This window comes from Budorcas taxicolor, chromosome 15 (assembly GCF_023091745.1).
Source record: "Budorcas taxicolor isolate Tak-1 chromosome 15, Takin1.1, whole genome shotgun sequence".
Taxonomy (NCBI): domain Eukaryota; kingdom Metazoa; phylum Chordata; class Mammalia; order Artiodactyla; family Bovidae; genus Budorcas; species Budorcas taxicolor.
This window is the reverse complement of record NC_068924.1, coordinates 46151846-46173375: the sequence shown is the minus strand read 5'-3', so window position 1 is coordinate 46173375 and position 21530 is coordinate 46151846. Positions and strand designations below refer to the sequence as shown.

Genomic DNA, 21530 nt, shown 5'->3' with positions numbered 1-21530 from the left:
TTGATCATACAATTAAAATGTAGAAAGCTTTGGTAATTTTACAAAAGAAAATATACAGAATCCTGTCAAAAGCCAGCATAGAACATACTGTGGGAACATTACTTTAGATAAGTTGTTAAATCAAAATGGCCTTAAGGAAGAGGGGTATGAATGGGAAGAAAAATGAGAGTAGAAGCAGAGAAGCCAGTCAGAAGACTGTTACTTGCCCAGACAAGATGGTGGCCTGGAGCAGACTGGTGGCAGAGGAAATGAATTTGAGTGGACAAATTTTGAAAGAATAGTCACTAAATATACTGATGAATTAGAAAATGAGGCATGCAGTGTAGAAATCAAATATAATTCTAGGATTCTCTTTGATAACCTAGTAGACATGGACCCATTTACTATAATGGTATCACATAGTGAGATTTCTGGGTATTGTTGAGCTCACATCTGAAGTTTATAATGATACATTTAATGTGAAATCAACAAGTTTACTTGAGGGATTTTTTTCTAGAAAGCTTCAATCTTCCACAAAGGAGACAGATATTTAGATTTATTCAGTGTTTGGGTTATTTCAAACAACTACAATGGAGGATGAAAAAAAGGAGGTCAGATTATTTCCAAGAGCATAATTGAATGATGAGCCATAGATGCTCAGCTTGAGAAGGAATAAAGTCAAGAAAAAAGAAAAATAATAAAATGAAGGTGATTTTTTTCAGTAGCTTGGTAGTCTTGATGTTCAACAATTGTGACTGCATTAAGGATAGTTAAAAATTTGAACCTGCAGTTAGGTGATAGTCAGAAAGTAGGATATTTCAAATCTAAGTTTGAGAGATGAATCAGCCACTTTCACTTTTCACTTTCATTCACTGGAGAAGGAAATGGCAACCCACTCCAGTGTTCTTGCCTGGAGAATCCCAGGGATGGGGGAGCCCAGTGGGCTGCCATCTATGGGGTCGCACAGAGTCGGACACGACTAACATGACTTAGCTGCAGTACTCTTGCCTGGAAAATCCCATGGAGGGAGGAGCCTGGTAGGCTGCAGTCCATGGGGTCACTAAGAGTCAAATAAGACTGAGCGACTTCACTTTCGCTTTTCACTTTCATGCATTGGAGAAGGAAATGGCAACCCACTCCAGTGTTCTTGCCTGGAGAATCCCAGGGACGGGGGAGCCTGGTGGGCTGCCATCCATGGGGTCGAACAGAGTCGGACATGACTGAAGTGACTTAGCAGCAGCAGCAGACTTCAGACAAAGAATATATTCAACAGAGAAATAATCTGATATACAGTCTTTAGCCTATAGCCTCCCACTGAATTTAGACAAATAACTTAGTTACGCAATAAGTAATTCATTTCATTTCTTTGTTGTCTCATCTGATGCATCTGCAGACACCATCACCTGGGAGCCACCTTGCCATAGAAAATGAGCAGAAACTTATTCCAGTGCCCTTTATAAATTTGTCTGGGATTGGTGTAATTGTAGTAGTCTGCTACTTGTATGGAGCTTCCTGATGCTTTATGTTGCACTGGAGGATTGAGTGCATGGATAATAGATAATAATGAGGAGAGTTGATAACAACTCAGGGCAAGCAGGGAAGGAGCAGTTTCTGCCAGGAACTTAGCACAGCTCTACTCTTGTGCTGCGAGGTGTGCACCTGGAACGCAATAGGGCTGTGCATACAGAGCGCCGGAACCGACTGATGGCCAAACTAAAATTTCAAAAGGGGTACTGTAGCCAAGCCCTAAACAGTGAAAGAGCTGCTTTGTAGTTCCCAGTCTTCTCTTCCTTTTTACTGGTTCCCATGAGTTCCTAACTGATGACCTTTAAATAGGTCTCTGAATTCACTGACTTCTCACATTTGTTTTCTACTTATAAACACTGATGTGTTTTTCCCACCAATCCAATATTAATCATTCAAATTCTCACTCTGAACAATATAATCCAATCAATAATAACTTTTCACTTTTCCTATATTACAAAATAATACATTGACATTCTAGCATTCAAATTATGATATTCTACATCATTTAAAGTTATCCAGTAAAATCTTAGAAACCATTAGAAATAACTGATATAAACAATCAGTTGTGTGTTTTTCACCTATTTTTATGTGTATGTTAAGATCTTACATATAAATATTTTTACATATGATACCTTATATATAAAATATAAAATATCTTATATATAAGATCTTATATATATAGCCCATATATATACATACATACATATATATATATATATATTCTTGCCACCTTTATAATGAATACACAAAATAGAGCAAGAATACACAGAAGAACTATACAAAAAAGATCTTCATGACCCAGATAACCACAATGATCACTCACCTAGAGCCAGACATCCTGGAATGCGAACTCAAGTGGCCCTTAGGAAGCATTACCACGAACAAAGCTAGTGGAGGTGATGGAATTCCAGCTGAGCTATTTCAAATCCTAAAAGACACTGCGAAAGTGCTGTACTCAAATTTGCAATACTCAGCAGTGGCCACAGGACTAGAAAAGGTCAGTTTTCATTTTAATCCCAAAGAAAGGTGATGCCAAAGAATGTTCAAACTACTGCACAATTGCACTCATCTCACACACTAGCAAAGTAACGCTCAAAATTCTCCAAGCCAGGCTTCAACTGTACGTGAACTGAGAACTTCCAGATATTCAAGCTGGATTTAGAAAAGGCAGAAGAACCAGAGATCAAATTGTCAACATCCATTGGATCATAGAAAAAGCAAGAGAGTTCCAGAAAAACATCTACTTTGTTATTGACTACGCCAAAGCCTTTGACTGTGTGGATCACAATAAACTATGGAAAATTCTGAAAGAGATGGGAATACCAGACCACCTTAACTGCCTCCTGAGAAATCTGTATGCAGGTCAAGAAACAACAGTTAGAACTGGACATGCAACAACAGACTGGTTCCAAATCAGGAAAGGATATATATTGTCACCCTGCTTATTTAACTTACATGTGGAGTACATCACGCAAAATGCCAGGCTGGATGAAGCACAAGCTGGAATCAAGATTGCCAGGAGAAATATCAATAACCTCAGATACACAGATGACACCACCCTTACGACAGAAAGCGAAGAGGAACAGAGAAGCCTGTTAATGAAAGTGAAAGGAGAATGAAAAAGCTGGCTTAAAACTCAACATTTAAAAAACAAAGATCATGGTATCCGGTCCCGCCACTTCATGGCAAATAGATATGGAGACACTCAGAGACTTTATTTTATTGGGCTCCAAAATCACTGCAGATGATGACTGCAGCCATGAAATTTTTTATAAATGATGCTTGCTCCTTGGAAAAAAAGCTATGACCAACCTAGGCAGCATACTGAAAAGCAGAGACGTTACTTTGCCTACCAAGGTCCATCTAATCAAAGCTATGATTTTTCCAGTAGTCATGTATGGATGTGAGATTTGCAGTGTAAAGAAAGCGGAACACTGAAGAACTGATGTTTTTGAACTGTGGTGTTGAAGAAGACTCTTGAGAGTCCCTTGAATAGCAAGAAGATCAAACCAGTCAATCCTAAAGGAAATCAATAGGAAGGACTAAGGGTAAAGTTGAAACTCCGATACTCTGGCCACCTAATCCAAACAACTGACTTTTTGCAAAAGACCCTGATGCTAGGAAAGATTGAAGGCGAGAGGAGAAGGGGATGACAGAGGATGAGATGGTTGGATGGAATCAGCAACTCGATGGACCTGAGTTTGAGCAAGCTCCAGGAGTTGGTAATGGACAGGGAGGCCTGATGTGCTGCAGTCCATGGAGTCACAAAGAGCTGGACACGACTGAGCGACTGAACTGAACTGAAGATCTTATATATGTATATATGATATTATGATGTATATATATCATTTTTATCATATCACTTATATCCCATGCTTTTACACTAGCTAGGCAAAACCATTTTATAAATCATGAGTTTGTAGTATGCTTTATTATCTAATCTAAGGTGCAACTTGAATCTTTTTTAATTGGAGGATAATTGCTTCACAATGTTGTGTTAGTCTCTGCTGTACAGCAAAATGAGTCAGCTATATGTATACATATTTCCCCTCCCTCTTGAGCCTCTCTAACACCCCCACCATCCCACCCCCTAGGTCATCACAGAGCCCCAAACTGAGCTCCCTGTTCTATACAGCTATCTGTTTTACACATGGTAGTATATTTATCAGAGAAGGCAAAGGCACCCCACTCCGGTACTCTTGCCTGGAAAATCCCATGGAGGGAGGAGCCTGGTAGGCTGCAGTCCATGGAATCGCTATAAGTCAGACATGACTTACCGACTTACCGACTGACTTCACTTTCGCTTTTCACTTTCATGCATTGGAGAAGGAAATGGCAACTCACTCCAGTGTTCTTGCCTGGAGAATCCCAGGGACGGGGGAGCCTGGTGGGCTGCCGTTTATGGGGTCGCACAGAGTCAGACACGACTGAAGCAATTTAGCAGCAGCAGCACCAGCAGCAGTATATTTATATCAGTGATACTCTCTCAATTCATCTCACCGTCTCCTTACCCTCCCACTGTGTCCACAGACCTATTCTTTATGTCTTGCATCTCTATTTCTGCCTTGCAAAATAGGTTCCATTTTTCTAAATAGATTTCACATATATGTGTTAACATGAGTGCTTTTAAAAACTCTCTTCCATTTAGTGAGACTTTCACCTTCCATATACATTTAAGAAAAACTGTAACAAAGATGCCTCTGAAAATCTTGCTGGAGTGTTTCTTGAAATTGCATTGAATTTATCAATTAATTTGGTGAGAACTGTCATCTTTAAAATGTTCATATGTTATTTTCCACGTACATTGTTTTCTCTACTTTTAAGGTGTAAAAGTAAAGTGGAAGTTTCACTTAAATAGCTTAGCGTAACTTTTAAATTATGTCCTTAAAGGTCTTGTGTATTTTTATGATGCCAATTTCTACATCTTATTAAGTTCCTCCTGTGGTAAGTGGCATGTTTATTTCTAATATTTTTGGATAATTTTTGCTGGTATAAAGAAAACTATTGAAGGACTTCCCTGGTGGTCCAGTGGTAAAGAATCCCTCTTCCAATGTAGGGACAGGTTTGATCCCCTGTCATAGAACTAAGATCCCACATACCTGGATCAACTAAGCCCATGCACCACAACTAGAGAAGCCCGTGCTCAGCAATGAAGACCCAGTGCAGCCAAAATTGTTTTTAAAAAAAGGAGAAAAGAAAGCTACTAATTTTTTCAAGTTTATCTTATCTTTGAACATCTTACTGAATATACAACTAATTGTAAAAATTGTTCATTGTTTTAAATTATTATACCATATAAAAATATAAAAATCATGTTAATTTAATCATTTTTATTCTGATCCTTAAAATCCCTCTTTCTTCTTTGATGTATTTTGTGGGTTAGGACTTCGTCTTTTACATTGAACTGTAACAATGATAAGGGCATTCAGCTGTGTTCCTTTTGGTACATTGCCCTTGGTAAAAGGGGCTGCCTCCTTCAATGTTATGCTCCCTCCTTGGGGCAACCTCCATCCAATGAACAGTTGATGAGAGAAGAAAAAGGCCTGGCACACAAACTTCAGTTTAGAAAACTCTGAAGGTGAAGGTGAAAGTTGCTCAGTGGTGCCCGACTTTTTGTGACCCCATGGACTGTAGCCCTCCAGGATCCTCTGTCTACAGAATTCTCCAGGCAGAATACTAGAGTGGGTTGCCATTCCCTTCTCCAGGGTATCTTCCTGACCCAGGGATCGAACCTATGTCTCCTGTATTGCAGTCAGATTCTTTACCATCCGAGCCATCAGGAAAGACCCAGAAAACTCTGAAAGGCCATCCCAATCTCCCTTTGGAGTGGTTGTGTGAGTTCTTGCTTTTGTTTTCTCAGATATTTTGAATAGTTTCCACACAAGAATTCATCGATCAGTACTCTGTTGAATACTTTAAGGGAGCCCCTCTGTAGATTTTTGGAGTTCTCCTTCTAGGCGGTTCTCTTTTCTCCAGTACTCTGCCCTGTGGATTCTTAGCTGCCTTAGGATCCCCTGACCCCCATGTCCTCAACACAGGAAGAGTATCAGGCTACATTTAAGTTCACCCCCACTTTGATACAATCTGGAATTCCTCCTCAGAATGCTGCAACAATCTTTCTCCAGTAAAAGGGACCTAGCTCATTTACTTCCTATCCTCCATTGCCTAGTGTCCAATGCCTTCGGAACCATTGTTTCATATATTTTTGTCCAATTTTGTTGTTGTTTCAAGCGAGAGGATAAATCTTGACTTTGTTTGCTCCATATTTACAAGCTAAAGTCCCTCTTAACTATGTATAATCATACTGAACAAGCAGATGAAAGCACCATCCCACTTCTGATACCTCCCTGGGTTCAGGGAGGTATGGATTTGGATTTATGACTGCATAAGCCCTCTACCCTCCCCACAGCCAGAGGAGACATGTTTTACATCTGAAGACTTAGTATCTTAAGGGAAGTATGCACCACAATAAAAGGGGGTATACTTCTGGGGGAACCTGAAGTTATAGTGATTTGGGAGCTATAAAATACAGAAGAAAATAGATTTTAGGACTGGAGGAAGGGCAGTGGCATTGTAAAAATGTGAAATTAAGTGAGACATGACTAATTCAGGACCTTTAAGTTTAAGGATGGTACTTAGATTCATTTCTAAGTGGAAAATCTATGAACATTTTCTTCCTTGGGTATACGGACAACAGTATGTGTACTCAGAATTAATATGAGTGTCTCAGGAAAAAGCATGTAACTATAAATCTTTTATTCATGGAGTCAAAGGGCTAAGTAAAGACAACTGCATGACCAGGCCTCCAGGTCAACCGTGTGTGACTCTGGGGAACCAGTCTCTGTCTTCACTCATAAAAAGATAACTTTAGGCCAATATTCCTTGAACAACCAAGGTTAGAGATAATAAAATCCACAGAAGTGTCAGCATGAAATACACTCATTTTTCTCTCCTTCTCACATACCCAATTGCTAATCAAGTTCTGCTCACTCTTTAAAGAAATTCCTCTGAAGTACTTTCTAACCATGTTTTCATGCTTTTTGCAAAAAAAAAAATCAAGCAGTGCTCCACACTCCCCCTACCCCCAGCTCTCCAGCTTTCACCAGTTTGGTTTTTTCTAATACTCTAACACCATTGAGTATACACCTTCTAATTCAGTATTTGTAGTTTACTAGTCAAGAGACAATTCAAAAACAAAGATCATATTAGTTGAAAGCAATGTACTAGTACTATCTACATTTCAAAGGCCTTTAATAATTTTGGAATCTATTCACTGGAACCAGTGTTTGAGGACCTCTTAATAGAGTGGCCTTCCTTTCATTCTATGGAATTTTGCAAATGAGAATTATATCTGACCTTTAGGAAAACCTATAGGATAAGCCCAAATCCTACGTTCCCTACTACCAATGTAAATAATGACATCTCTGCCTACCAACTACAATAATATATTATGTTTTCTCACCCATTTTCACTAGATTGTGATATCCAGAAATTTAACCATATACCATACTCTCCTCTTGAGTGCAGCTCCAGACCAGATGGCACATGGCTTTAAGTAAACAGAATGCCCCCATAAACCACCACACTCAGTTTATCCATTTCCCACATTACTGGTCTTCTCATTCCCCACTTCTACCTCCACTTGGGTCCTCAGTATCCAGCCTTTCCATAAAGAGTTTCCATAAAGCATAAGAGGATTTTGTTGGGCATAAGCAGTACCATTATGAATATTATCCTTTTGTAACAGAAGTTGGAACAGTCATGGTGAGATAAAGATGATGATCTCTCTGAGCTCTGTGCCTCTCCTTAGCTCTTCCTGATTCTCAAGGGAGAGGATCTAGACAGAATATACTTCTTAGCTGCAGGTTCACAAAACATCCCAGAGATCATGGCCTGAAGAGCAGAACTAGAGCTTCAGTTGTATCTGAGGAAAGAACACTGTGTCTTGGAAGGCTCTGGAGTCAGAGACCTGCACTTGTATTGATGCTTTACCACTCACCAGATGTGACATTTGTCAATATTTTTCCATAAGTTATTGTTTTCTGATACATAAAGTGGAATAGTAATCCCTGTCCTGCAGTATTGTTATGAAGATGAGATTATTTAAATATATAATATTTAGATACAAAGTTAGGTACCTAAGAATATTAGTTTTACCCACTCTATGCAAATGAATTTTGATACCAGAAGGACAGAAACTGGGTAGGAAATGTTCACTATCAAGCATTACTTTGCTTTCTGGAATCACAAGTTCTGAAATAGAAACAGAGGAAATAGTAAGAGGTGTTTCCACAGAAGGCCTTCTTCTGTGTGTTTAAAATCCCCTCTGCAACAACGTCTTAAACCCCTGCTTTAACTCTTTGGTTTGAAACCCATATACAATAGGGTTCAAGGCAGGGGGTATGAGGTGATGAAGGATATTGAGCAGGATCAGGATGTCCATGGGGACCTTCTTTCTGGCCACATTTGTCAACACCACAACCAGAAGGATGGTGCTGAGAAAGAGAATGAGGATGAAGTGGGAGCCACACGTGCTCAGAGCCTTGACAGCAGCCCCCTCGGTCTTGAGCTTGAACACAGCTCTTAAGATGAAGATATAGGAGATGAAAATGAGGATGAAATCTGAGCCTAGTAAAGCCCAACCGGCCACAAGCTGATAGATTCTGTTCATGGTGATACTGTCACAGGAGAGTCTGGACACAGACAGGTTGGCACAGATGCAGTTCTCAATGACATTTTTCCCACAATAGCGGAGCCGGGCAGAGAGAAGAGGAACAGGTGAAAGCAGCAAAGCATTCCGAGCTATGATGAAAGCACTAGCCTTGGCCACAAATTGGCCAGAGATGATGGATGGGTACCATAGTGGGTGGCAGATGGCCACATAGCGGTCATAGGCCATGCCCATGAATGTGCAGGAATTCCATGGGGAGGAAGCTGTTCATGATGAACATCTGGAGGAAGCAGGCAGAGAAGCCGATGGACCTGAGGTCAAACCAGAAGATGGCCAGGACCTTGGGGATGACGGTGAGGCAGAGCACCACGTCCAGCAGGGAGAGGAGGCTGAGCAGGTAGCACATGGGCCTGTGCAGAGAGGCCTCCAGCCAGATGGTGATCAGGAGGGTGGCGTTGGCCCCCATGGCCAGGAGGAAGAGGAAGCTGAAGGGTGAGGCCAGCCAGTGCTGCCAGCTCTGGTAGTTAGGGAAGCAGATGAGGAGGAATTTGGAGACTGGAGCAGAGGAGTAGTTGCTGGGTGACGTCATGAGATAAATCCTAAACTGAGGATATTTTACTTGGGTTTATGTATGGTAAGGCATAGGAATTAGGTCAATAAAAAACAAAACTCTCAAAATATTCTCTAGCACTTACTCATCCAGAAAACTGTTGAGATATAGAAGAACAATCCCAAATAAAGCCAAAGTTTTCTAAAGATACATATTAATGGTGGGAGAGCTTGGCAAATTATTGTTAAAGTTAAATGGAAAGGCAATAAGACAGATAAGCCACAAGATTTAGAAGAAAATAAGAAGAATCACTGCATTAAAACATGCTGTAAAGCTAGAAAAATGTCCCAAGTGACAGTGACCAAAGCAAATTGGCTAATTATGGATCCCATAGGCCAGAAATGCTCACTAGCTTACAGATTGATCTATACTTTATAAAGATGTCAGAAAATCACATTTAACTGTAGGTCTTTTCAGTGAGTATTGCTGACATAATTTATTAGATAGTAGTTAAAAGGGAGGTGGGAGGGGGGTTCAGGATTGGGAACTCATGTACATCCGTGGTGGATTCATGTCAATGTATGGCAAAACCAATACAATATTGTAAAGTAAAATTTAAAAAAAATAATAAATTTTTTAAAAAAGAAAAATCTGGAAAGAAATGTGCTTTACTCTTAACTGTGGTGTAACTGAGTTGCAGCTTTACAAAAAATTTAAAATTTCCTTTTTGTAAAAAAAAAATTATTTTTTTCTCACTTTTTAGTCACACACCAAAGTAAATTGGAGATGGAAAAATTAATGCTCTCCATTCTATGATCATGAGTACTAAGCCACTTCAGTACTGTCCGACTCTTTGCAACCCTATGGACTGTAGCCCACCAGTCTCCTCAGTCTAAGGGATTCTCCAGGCAAGAATACTGGAGTGGGTTGCCATTCCCTTCTCCAGGGGATCTTCCTGACCCAGGGATCAAACCCATGTCTCATGTCTCCTGCACTGGCAGGCAGACTCTTTACCATTAGCGCCATCTGGGAAGCATCCCCCAGTCTGTAACATACCCTTTGCAAATCTAGTCTCTAATTCATTCACTTCTCTGTCCTCATTCCTTCCTTACATCATAGAGAACTATTTTAATTAAGGTCATCCTTCTACTACCTGGATTTCACTGAGAAGAGTGTACTTAGTGTAAAGGGTAATAAAGGAGGGAATAAGAAGGAATAAGCACAGAGAAAAAAAGGATCAGATGCCTGGATGTACTGTCAGGTAGAAGTATAGAAACAAATTTAAGTTGATGTTTTTATATATTCAGGTGACAAGAATGATTAAAAACTAACTCTCTACTTGAAGAAGTGACACTAATCAGAGGAAAAATGATAATTATTCTATGCTTTGCTCTCGTTCAACCATGTTTAGAATACCATGTGCAGTTCAGAGCACCTTGATTTAAGGGACATTTTAAAAAATTTACCACCTAGAAGAAGATTTCCAGGATAAAAGGGACTTGAGAACTCATAATGAGGGACAATTTAGGAAAGTGAAGATATTTTGTGTGATGTAAACATGCCATTTACTTTTAAGAGGAAGAGAAAAACTAAGACCCCTAAGGAGAAAAATTACAGAGAAATCTATTTCTGTTGAATGTGAATCCTTATATAATAATTAGAGGAGAGTTTTTTGTTAACAGTACTCTGCTGGAACATGTTGGATGAAGGCAATAATCAAATCTCACCAGCTTCCTCACTGAGCTCATGGGCTTGGTGCCCAATGCCATACTAAACTCCAAACAATCTCCCATCCTTTCTTTTTCTAAACTCCCTTTGACTGTTTTTTTGGGCAAGCCAAGCGGATTTTAGTCACATACTTGAATGAAATTCCCAGCCATAGGATCCCTTGTATTTAATGATATGGGATTGCTGAGACTATACAAGATCAGTCTCTTTTGAAAGGAACCTAGAATTTCTGAATTTCATCCATCCAGTACCACCAGCCTTTCTCTTCTGTTATCAAGGGAGCCATTATTAGAATGAGAATGTCTACCATTCTGTTTTTCGATGACCCAGCTGTTGCAGGTCCAACACAAACTTGCTTCCCTCCCTTAGCCCTGAAACTCACAGATGATTTAACAGATTAGCTCCCAATTAAAACATCAGTTGGACTGCATCCAGTAACCAGATTGGAACTGCTTCCTCGGCTCTGCTGGAAAAGTGTAGAGGGTTTTATGGCCTGCAGTCAGTTCTTCACACTGTTCTATCCCCTCCTCCAAGCCAGCTGGGAACAGTGGTAGTTTAGGATACTGGGGCCCTACAGCTGGTAATGAACTGGATCTCCCAGGAAACTTCATCTTACCTTGTGTTTACTAGGTGGTAGTTAAAAGGTGGGAAACAGGACTTGAAACTAACTTGAAGTTCAAATCTATATCTATCTGTTTGATTCCACAGATCATCCTCTTAAATATTACTTTATGCCACTTTCAGCATTCTGAAATGTTATGTTGAAATGTTCCAAAATTTCTTAATGACACTATACCCTTTTCTGCTTTTTTATATTATCCTGAATTCAACTCTGCTGTTTGATATCTGCCTGAATTGGGGCAGCTAATTTATCCTACGTAAACCTCAGTCATTCAATATGTGTTCATGTATTATTATCAACCATTTTTCAAGTAGTAGAATAGTCGCAGGAATAAAAAGATGAATAAAATAGTTAAGGTCTCTGCCCTCATCAAGATTCCACTACAGTATTTACATTACATTATGGTATCAGAACTCTCCCATTGTTCATAAAATAAAACCAGTTATCATAACATGTACTACTCAAGACTACACATAAACTAGACAGTTACTTTCGTTGAGCATTAGATCCACATTGATTTTGTATCTCACTAATGTGTTTCACACAATATTTGGAGTGTAACAGAATCAACATATTTTTTCCTAATTAATTAATTTGAGGTCATATGTAATCTGACTCCTTCCTCCTTCTTCAGTGTATTTTGAACCACTTCTCTGAGTGGGTAATTATTTCAGTGACAGACATAATTGACTATCTCTTGGTGGTTTGTGATAAAAATCAGATTCATTGTGTGATTTTTATTTTCCCTTCACCAAACAGAAAAAGAAAGAGGGAAGAGAAGGGTAGAATTTCTTTGCAAAAGGAAAGACTATACCTTGAGAATTCTTAATCACAAGTCTGCACTTATGATGTTTAGGGGCTAGAATTCACATAATTTGTGTATCCTATAATCTCATAGGTAAATTATTGATTTTTTCAGCTTAAAATTATTTATGTTGTTCCTTTATTATCCTCCTACTCTTTAGTATGGCCTGTGTAATAACTTTTTCAATCATTATATTGATCCTTTGTGCTTCTCTCTTTTTCTTTGATAAATCTTACCAAGGCTTTATTAACATTATTAATCTTTACAAAGAATCAACTTTGTTCTTTTGATTTATTGATTTTTTCCTATTGTTTCTGCTTTAAGTATTATTGATTCAGGTCTTATCTACTGACTTCTTACTCCTGTTTACCTTGGGCTTATTTTTTTTCTAAATTATTAAGTTGTCAACTTAGATAATTGATATTAAATCTTCTTTCCTAATATAAACATTTGAAACTATAATTTTCCCTCTAATTTCTCTATAACTACACTCCATAACTTTTACTATGTGTCATTATCAATTAGTTGGAAATAATTTCTAACATCCTCTCTGATGTCTTATCTGAGCCATGGATTATTTAGATGTGTTTTAATTTGCAAGTGTTTTGGACTTATCATAAGATCTTATTGTTTTTCAATTGAATTGTGTTAGTTTTTTTCTTTTGAAATTTATTGAGACATAATTTATGACCCAGTACAAAAATGTACCCTGTCTCTCACCACGTTTTCCAACCTTCCTGTAACATTATCATCCTCTTCCAAAGAAAGTGAAAGACACCCGCTGCTGCCTATCAAGGAAGAACCTTATTTCCTCAACTTCCACTTTCATGGAAGAAGGCTTTTTTTTGGAAATAATAAGAGTGAATACTTTTGCTCTGTCTTCCCCTCTCTCCACTTCTTGTCTTGCTTTTCCATATGGGAAGTAGGATCACTAGTACAACTGGACAGAGACTGTTGCAAACAGTGGATGGGGTTCTTGTATCTCAAGAGTAGGAAATATGTTCCAAGTTCTGTTTCACCACCTGCCTGGGGGATCTGTAAGGACAGCAGCGGCCTCTCCTTGAGCATACTCAAATATCATAAACTCACCTACAGAAGAGCCTGTGACCTGCTTCCCCAAGGGAAATCTGGGAGCCACTTATTGTTTTCTTTTGCTTTTTATTAATACATTCTGCTAGGACTCCATCCTTTAATGGGAACCCTGCAAATCTCCTTGCAGATGATGACGTATTTTTCTTGGAGCCAATTTTCACATTAAATGTCCCTAGGCCCAGGATGGGGCAGGGAATAAGAAAAGATCCTAATATCCAAAATTAAGGGAATGAAGTTGATGGCCTCCTCTTTGTTCTCTGCTCCCACATGCATCTTCCAGTCATGACTTACCAGACAGATATGCATATGAAATGTATTATTTTCAATCATGTCTGACTCTTTGCGACCCTTTGAACTATAGCCCACCAGGCTCCTATGTCCATGGGATTTTTCAGCAAAAATACAAGAGTAAGTTGTCATGTCCTCCTCCAGGGGATCTTCTTGACCCAGGGATCAAACTCACATCTCCTTAGTCTCCTACAGTGCAGGTGGATTCCTTACCCCTGAGCCATCAACTATTGTTACTTTAATTCTTCTTTTATTCTTTGTGGTACTTCTCTACTGCTAGAAATTCTTTGGGCTTCCATCATAGCTCAGTCAGTAAAGAATTTGCCTGTAATGCAGGAGACCTGGTTCAATTCCTGGATCGGGAAAATCCCCTGGAGAAGGAAATGGAAATCCACTCCAGTATTCTTGCCTGGAAAATCCCATGGACATAGGAGCCTGGTGGGCTACAGTCCATGGGGTTGCGAGAGTCAGACATGACTTAGCAACTAAACTAAACTACTAAGGAGTAATAAATTTGCACTTTTAACTTCTAATAGTGCATTAGAGCTTCTTTCTCTCAAGAGGCACCCTGACTCTGTCAGGTGAGAGCATCTAATTCTAGGATGGGAGATCTGTCTTCCCAGTCCTAAACAGAAAATCACAATAAAAGTTAGTAAAAGGAAAAACAAAGTATTCATTGCAGAGGTATCAAGTTTGAGCATTAATTGAATCTAATATTACAAATAATTACTGAGGACATTTGTTGTGTTGAGGAGTAAGTCAGACACTTGGTATTGAGACATAAAGAAATATAAAAGACTCTTGTCTTCTTGGAGTCAAGCATAGCATGGAAGATATAAACAACAAAAGAATATCATGGACTTTAATTAAAATTATAATAATTCTGATTGAAGGTCTTGAATTGACAACATTATGCACTTCCTCTCTTTCTCTCTCAGTTACCTTTTTCTGTTTGCATCTCCAGACTTATTTGTCTTTATCCAGAAATTTCTACCTTTTGACCAACTTTGCCTATTTCCCCCACCCCCATTCTCTATCAACCAACAACTCTTTCTCTGTGTCTATGAGTTCAGCTTTTAAGAGTCTACATGCAAGTAAGAACATACAGTATATTTTTCTCTGACTGACTTATTTTATTCAGCATAATGCTCTCAAGTTCCATTCTTGTAGTTACAAAAGGTTGGATTTTCTTCTTTTCACAGCTAAATATTAAATATATATAGTATATATACCACATTTTCGTTATCTATTCTGTCAAGGAATGCTTAGGTTGCTTCATGGATATTGTAAATCATGCTGTAATGAACATAGCTGTGCAGGTATCTAGTTAAGACAGAGATTTCATTTCCTTTAGTTATAGCCAGAAGTGGGGTTGCTGGATTGTATGTAGCTCTAGATTTAACATTTTGAGGAACCTCTGTAATGCTTCCCATAGCGGCTGCACCAATTTACATTACTCACAGCACACAGGGTTTCCTCTTCTCCACGTCCTCCTCAGCACTTGCTATCGCTTGTCTTCTTGATGATAGATTTCAGCAAGTATAAAGGGATACTTCGTAATGGTTCCAATTTGCATTTCCGCGATACTTCATGAAATTGAATATCTTCTCATGTAACTGTTAGCCATTTGCATGTCTTCTTTGGGAAAATATCTATTCAATTCCTTTCCTATTTTTAATCAACGGGTTTGTTTTTTGTTTTTGTTTTGTTTTGCTATTGAGTTGTAGAGGTTTTTATGCAATTGGATATGAACCTTATAAGACATACATTTTGAAAATATTTTCCCGGGTTCTATAGGTTACCTTTTCATTTAGTTCCTGATTTCCTTTGTTTTGCAGAAGCTTTTTAGTTTGATGTAGTCCTACTTGTTTATTTTGACCTTTGTTGACTTTGCATTTGATGTCAAATCCAAAAATTATTGCCAATAATGATGTTGAGGAGTTTACCACCTGTGATTTCTTTTGGATTTTTATGGTTTCAGGCCTGCAGACCATTTGAGTTGATTTTTGTGTGCTGTGTAAAATAGGGATCCAATTCCATTCTTCTGCATGTGGTCATCCAGTTTTTCCAACACTATGTGTTAAAAAGACTATTCTTTTTCCACTGCTTATTCTCAGTTCCTTTGTTGTAAATTAACTGACCACCATGCATAAGTTTACTTCTGAGGTCTCTGTTCTGTTCTATTGATATATGGTCTGTTTTTATGACAATACCATATTGTTTTGATAACTATAGATTTGTAATATAATTTTAAATATAATGAGCAAAGAAACACAAAAATAATTCAGTAACAGTATTAGGATATGGGGAAGTGTAACAGAACCGTTTCAAATACTTTCAGATATTTCTGGAATTCAAAAGTCAGATTGGATTGAATTTATAGTAAAGCCAGAATGAAAAACCCTGCAAACCAATGTATGTATGGAGGGTAGAATTATGAGTTAGAGAAAAAGGAGTTGGAAAAACTAAAGCTTGGTGTGAAGATGGGAAGTATTCTTATTAAGAGATCCAGTGAATACTGTAGACTTAGAATAAATAGAAATGATAATAGAAGTGGAAGACAAGTCTTCGGTGGACTGATGAGGAAATTATTCTCATATTGAACTGCATAGAGCAGATGAATATGTTTAGTATCCTGTGCACACAAAGCGACAAGGAAACCAGCTCCCTCTATAAATAAAGAGGATGCTGCTCTATCTCCAAATCCTGTCATTTCTGTGGGGCTGAATGAAGAGCATCAGCATCAATTCTGAGACAGTGTCAGTACTCAAGGTTAGAAACAGAGAAAAAGCATGGAAAAGCAGTCCACTAATCAGCAAAATACACTATAGCATCACTGGCTTCAGACATAAAACTTCTCTACTTCAGCAAAAGAAGAAACTCAGTGCACTTTTTAATCTTTCTCTTGACAGCCTAAAGGGAATTCTGCCTGTGAGCAAATGACCTACAGAGTCCTACCATCAGGGCACAGGGACTGTGACATCCACAGCCTCTGAGGAAACTCACACCACCTATCCAAACCAGTTAATTTTCATCAATGAACAGACAGATAAGGGTAAGAATACAAAGTTTTGTGGAAAACTAGCAAGAAAAGAAAGGTCAATGCTAAATAAGCATAAAAATGAATCCATTCCAAAAAAATTTAATTCACTAGAGCCAAAAAGTGAAAAAATAGATATAAGTAATAATATTTTGGTATCCTTTTTAATGCATCTTTGAGATGGTAGAAAAGTAAAGGAATCTAAATCAGCAGAGAAGATAAGAAAGTTAAATGCAAAAGGAGAGGGTAGGATGATGAGAGAATAGCATTGAAACATACACATTACCACATGTAAAATCGATAGCCAGTGGGAGTTCAATATACCACGCGGGGAACCCCAAAGCCAACACTCTGTGATGGCCTAGAGGTGTGGGATGGGGACAAAATTTCTCCTTGTATAATCTACTCAAACTAAGTATCTCTTACTTTGTTTCCAAATGAGTGTGGTACTTATTATTAAAGCAGTTGCCCAATGGGTGTGATACATCATAGCCTGGACTTCCCCTGGACAACTTACCAGAGTTTTAAGTCCTAGACCTAGAACCAAGGTAATGAGACTGTGTCATTCCTCCTTCATAAGAGCCCAAAGCAGTCCTCCCTAACTCATCCACGTGTGCCAACCAAATTAAGACTTCATACTCAGCTCTATTACAGAAGACTATTTATTAGGAGTAAAATTTTCCCCAAAAAAAGAGAGAACAACTAGAAACACTAACCATTTACTCCACCTTTTCTACCCTGATAGGAAACTCTCATCACTAGGGCATCTTACCTCTAAGTAGCAGTGACCTGATTTTTTCCAGGACTGAAAAAAATGTGTTACTTTTTAGGAATACAAAATAATTAAGTCCGATCTCAGGCACCATCCAACAAACAGAGTACAATACACCAACCGTGACAAACCTCTTGTAAGTTTTGACAAAGTTCTTATTAGCAGAAGTGGATGGAGGGCTTACGAACATCACTCCATATCCACATTTCAGAAAGACCCGTTCTTTCAAGTGGCATAATTATTTATACATGTATTAATAAACCCATGTTTACTAACACCAGACACTAATACATTATATGCTTGTCAGATACTGATAATTATATATTTGCTTTGCTTTGTTAAGTTAAGACATAAAACACATAAATATATATCCAATACTTGGTTTTATTCCCTTTTTATCCTAGACAAAATTGTGGATAAGTTAAAATACAAACAGATATTTTAAAAATAAATACACTATACACACACACATACACATATGCTCATAAATAGAGAGATATTTCCTTGGAAATAGAGATTTTATTACTCTATGGACCTACTATAGTGCCTTCCCATCTTAAATTTATTTTAAATAAATAAATAACATTCATATTGCAACAAAAAGTGTCTTCTCACACTGCTTTGAGAGAAACTCTGCTGCCACCCAGGAACGCGATGACCTAGAACTCACACCACTAACATATAGGATTTGAAGATACTCTGAAACTAAAATCTGCCAAAAGTTAGGACTTTCCACCCTTAACCCAGATGGTCTTAAAAAGTCAGTTATTAGATGAAGGCAGAAAAGACAGCATATGCAAAGCTATCATCTTTTCTCTAATACTCAAGGTAGCATTGACTTGATATCTTCTAAGACTAAAACAATTGAAACTTTTTAGGGACTCGAAATAGTGAAGTTCAATATGAAGGGCAACATAATGACAAACAGAAAACAAAGCAATTGTGACAGTCCTCTTGTAAGCTTTTACCAAGCTCCTGTTAGCAGAGATGGTAGGAGGTCTAATTGACATCACTAGGTATCCACATTCCAGAAGCAGTTTAAGTAGCGTAACTGCTTCTACATTTACTAATAAAGCTATGTTTATCAACACCAAACTCTAGCACATGCTACGGTTATGAGACACTAATAAATAGATAGCTACTTTTGCTTTGTTAAATTAGTACTTATAAAACACAAATATGTTCAATATTTCTTCCCTTTTTATCTTAAGTAAAATTATATGTAAATTAAAACACAATAAATTTAAAATACAGCTAAACCTTTTTAAAAAAAGAAATCACTACACGTGTTGTTTCATTTAAAATAGAGATCATATCACATTATTTTCAGAACCTATTATGTTACCTGCCCCACTTAAGTTTATTTTAAATAAATAGCACCAGAGGTTAAAGCGTTTGCCTGCAATGCAGGAGACCAGGGTTTGATCCCTGGCTTGGGAAGATTCCCCCTGGAGAAGGAAATGGCAACCCACTCCAGTATTCTTGCCTGGAGAATCCCATGGACGGAGGACGGTGGGCTACCGTCCACAGGGTCACAGAGTCGGACACGACGGAGCGACTTCACTTTCACTTTCATGTTGCAGTGAAAGTTATTCTCTCACATTGTGGCTGTCTCAAATGCTTGAAGAAAGACTCACTACATAGGCACCCAGTGGCTAGAAGCTCACATCGCTTACAAGCTTTGATGACACTCGGCACTAAAACTAGGCAAACATTAGAACTGCCCATACCCACTCCAGATGTGGTGCACAATCAGTCACTAGACAGAGATAAGAATAATGGCATATTCAGAGCTATCATCTATTTCTGCTCTCCTCAGATCCCTGCATCACCAGGTGTAGAGAAATGTCAGGATCATGAAAGAAAGAATGGGAGAAATATTTACAAGTTTAGCTCTCCAGGCACACTCCAATCAGCTGTGGAGCCAAGTGTTCATGATGTTCTTTGCCATGAGACTATTACAACCAGAAGGACTTCTCACAATAGCAGTGGACTCTATCCATTTGGCCAACACCAACCATGGGCTCCCGGCAGCATGGCTGGAAAGAACCTCTGAAGAAAATGATTGGGATATGTTCAGCTCTGTCCTTTTATGTCAAACACCCTGAGTACTCGCTGGCGAATCTGCTGAGTCTTCACCCCATAGACCAGAGGATTGAGTGCAGGTGGCACCAGGAGGTAGAGTGTGGCCAGAAGAACATGGACGTGATGGGGCACCTGCTGGCCAAAGCGGTGAGTGAGGAAGGAGAATATTCCAGGCACATAGAAGACCAGGATGACACAAATGTGAGATCCACATGTGCTAAAGGCCTTAAGTCGGGCCTCACCCCCTGGTACCTTCAGCACTGCCCACAGGATGAGGGCATAGGAAACCCCAATGGCCAGGACATCTAGACCAACCACAAGCAGCGCCACTGCCAGCCCATAGGCTCGGTTCACTGTGCTCTCTGAGCAGGCGAGTTTTACCACGGCCATGTGCTCACAGTAGGCATGGCCTATGACGGTGGCCTGGCAGAAGACAAGTCTCCTCAACAAGATGGGGAAGGGGAGGAGGAGGAGCATCCCCCGCACCAGCACCGCCATCCCGATGCGCCCTATGACCCTGGGATGCAGGATGGTAGAATGGTGCAGAGGGTGACAGATGGCTACATAGCGATCCAGAGCCATGGCCACAAGTACCCCCGACTCCATGGAAGAGAAGGCGTGGATGAAGAACATCTGGACCAGACAGGCGGTGTACCCGATCTCATGGGCGTGAACCAGGAGCACTGCAAGGGTTTTGGGTGCAGTGGAGGAGGCCAGGACCAGGTCAATGCCAGAGAGCATGGCCAGAAAGAGGTACATAGGCTGCTGCAAGGATGGGTCAGTCCAGATGGTGAAGAGGATGGTGACATTGCCCAGCAGGGCAAGGAGGTAAAGGACACACAGCGGCAGTGCTATCCAGTGCTGGCTTTCCTCTAAACCTGGGATGCCGATCAGGAAGAAGGATGGCTGGACCGGCCTCCAGCTGGAATTACTCAGGGTTTTCATCAATGGCTTGGAAAGGGAAGAGGCAAAAAGAAAATCATATTTTCTCCATTCCTCGTGCATTTTTTGTCCCCATAACTCTCTATTTCAAACTTTTGCTATGTCTGTCTCTTATTATGATGATTCAGTGCTTCTGAAAGCCCCACTTAACAAGAAATATGAATTAAATGGCTACTATGTTTAACTTCTGCAGAGTTAAAACAAAAATCTTTAAACTAGATATGTTTGTTTATATGTGTTAGTCTTAAAAGACAAACACTGTGAAATAATTGTCTTTTCAGTGTAAGCGAGGATTACACACTTGTATTTATGTATTATCAATAAGAATCAGAAATGATTCCATTCTTGTGGATTATAAATCTATATATCACTTCAACTATCTTTTCTGTAACTCAGTGATAACAAAAAATATTGCCCCGAAACTGTGACCATGGCAAGCACAAAATCTGAAATGCCTGGAGGGCACATATCTCCCACCTTTTGCTTTCCTTCCAGGTTCAAATCCACAAGCAAAAGAACATTTTTCATTGACACCTCTATGAAAAATCTCACAATTTTACAAAACTTCATATTTCAGTGCTGAACATTCTATGCAATGAGAAAGTTAATTCTCTCTTAACTACTTCCTTTCTGGTACAAGTTTCAACCCCTTTCTCACGTATCAGCTGAGGAGTCAGAGGAGAGCTGAGCATTTGTGGAAGGCCACCACCCATTGCTCCTATCAAAGCAGTGTTAGCAGAGCAGTGGAGGAAGATGAAGATAAACTTTAGTGGGCGAAGGAGAAGAGCAGAGACGTGTGTCTGAGTACAACCTGCCTCTTCTTTATGCTGTGTTGTTGTGAGTCTAGGGAGAAAGCTGAGAGCTGTTTGTTAAGCATTAATTACTAAAGTAAACAAAGAAATCCCTCAATGATTTGTAGAGGAAAAGCA

General features: G+C 39.1%; 1 protein-coding gene and 1 pseudogene across 1 annotated transcript; both read right to left on the bottom strand.

Annotated features, from left to right (window-relative positions):
- Window positions 1–8320: 8320 nt before the first annotated feature.
- LOC128060566 (olfactory receptor 56A1-like) lies at window positions 8321–9266 on the bottom strand (annotated as a pseudogene).
- A 10384-nt stretch (window positions 9267–19650) lies between these two features.
- On the bottom strand, window positions 19651–20664 carry LOC128059842 (olfactory receptor 52L1-like). Its single transcript, XM_052652124.1, has one exon. It carries the CDS (start codon window positions 20662–20664, stop codon window positions 19651–19653), a length of 1014 nt encoding a protein of 337 aa, XP_052508084.1.
- Between the last annotated feature and the right edge of the window lie 866 nt (window positions 20665–21530).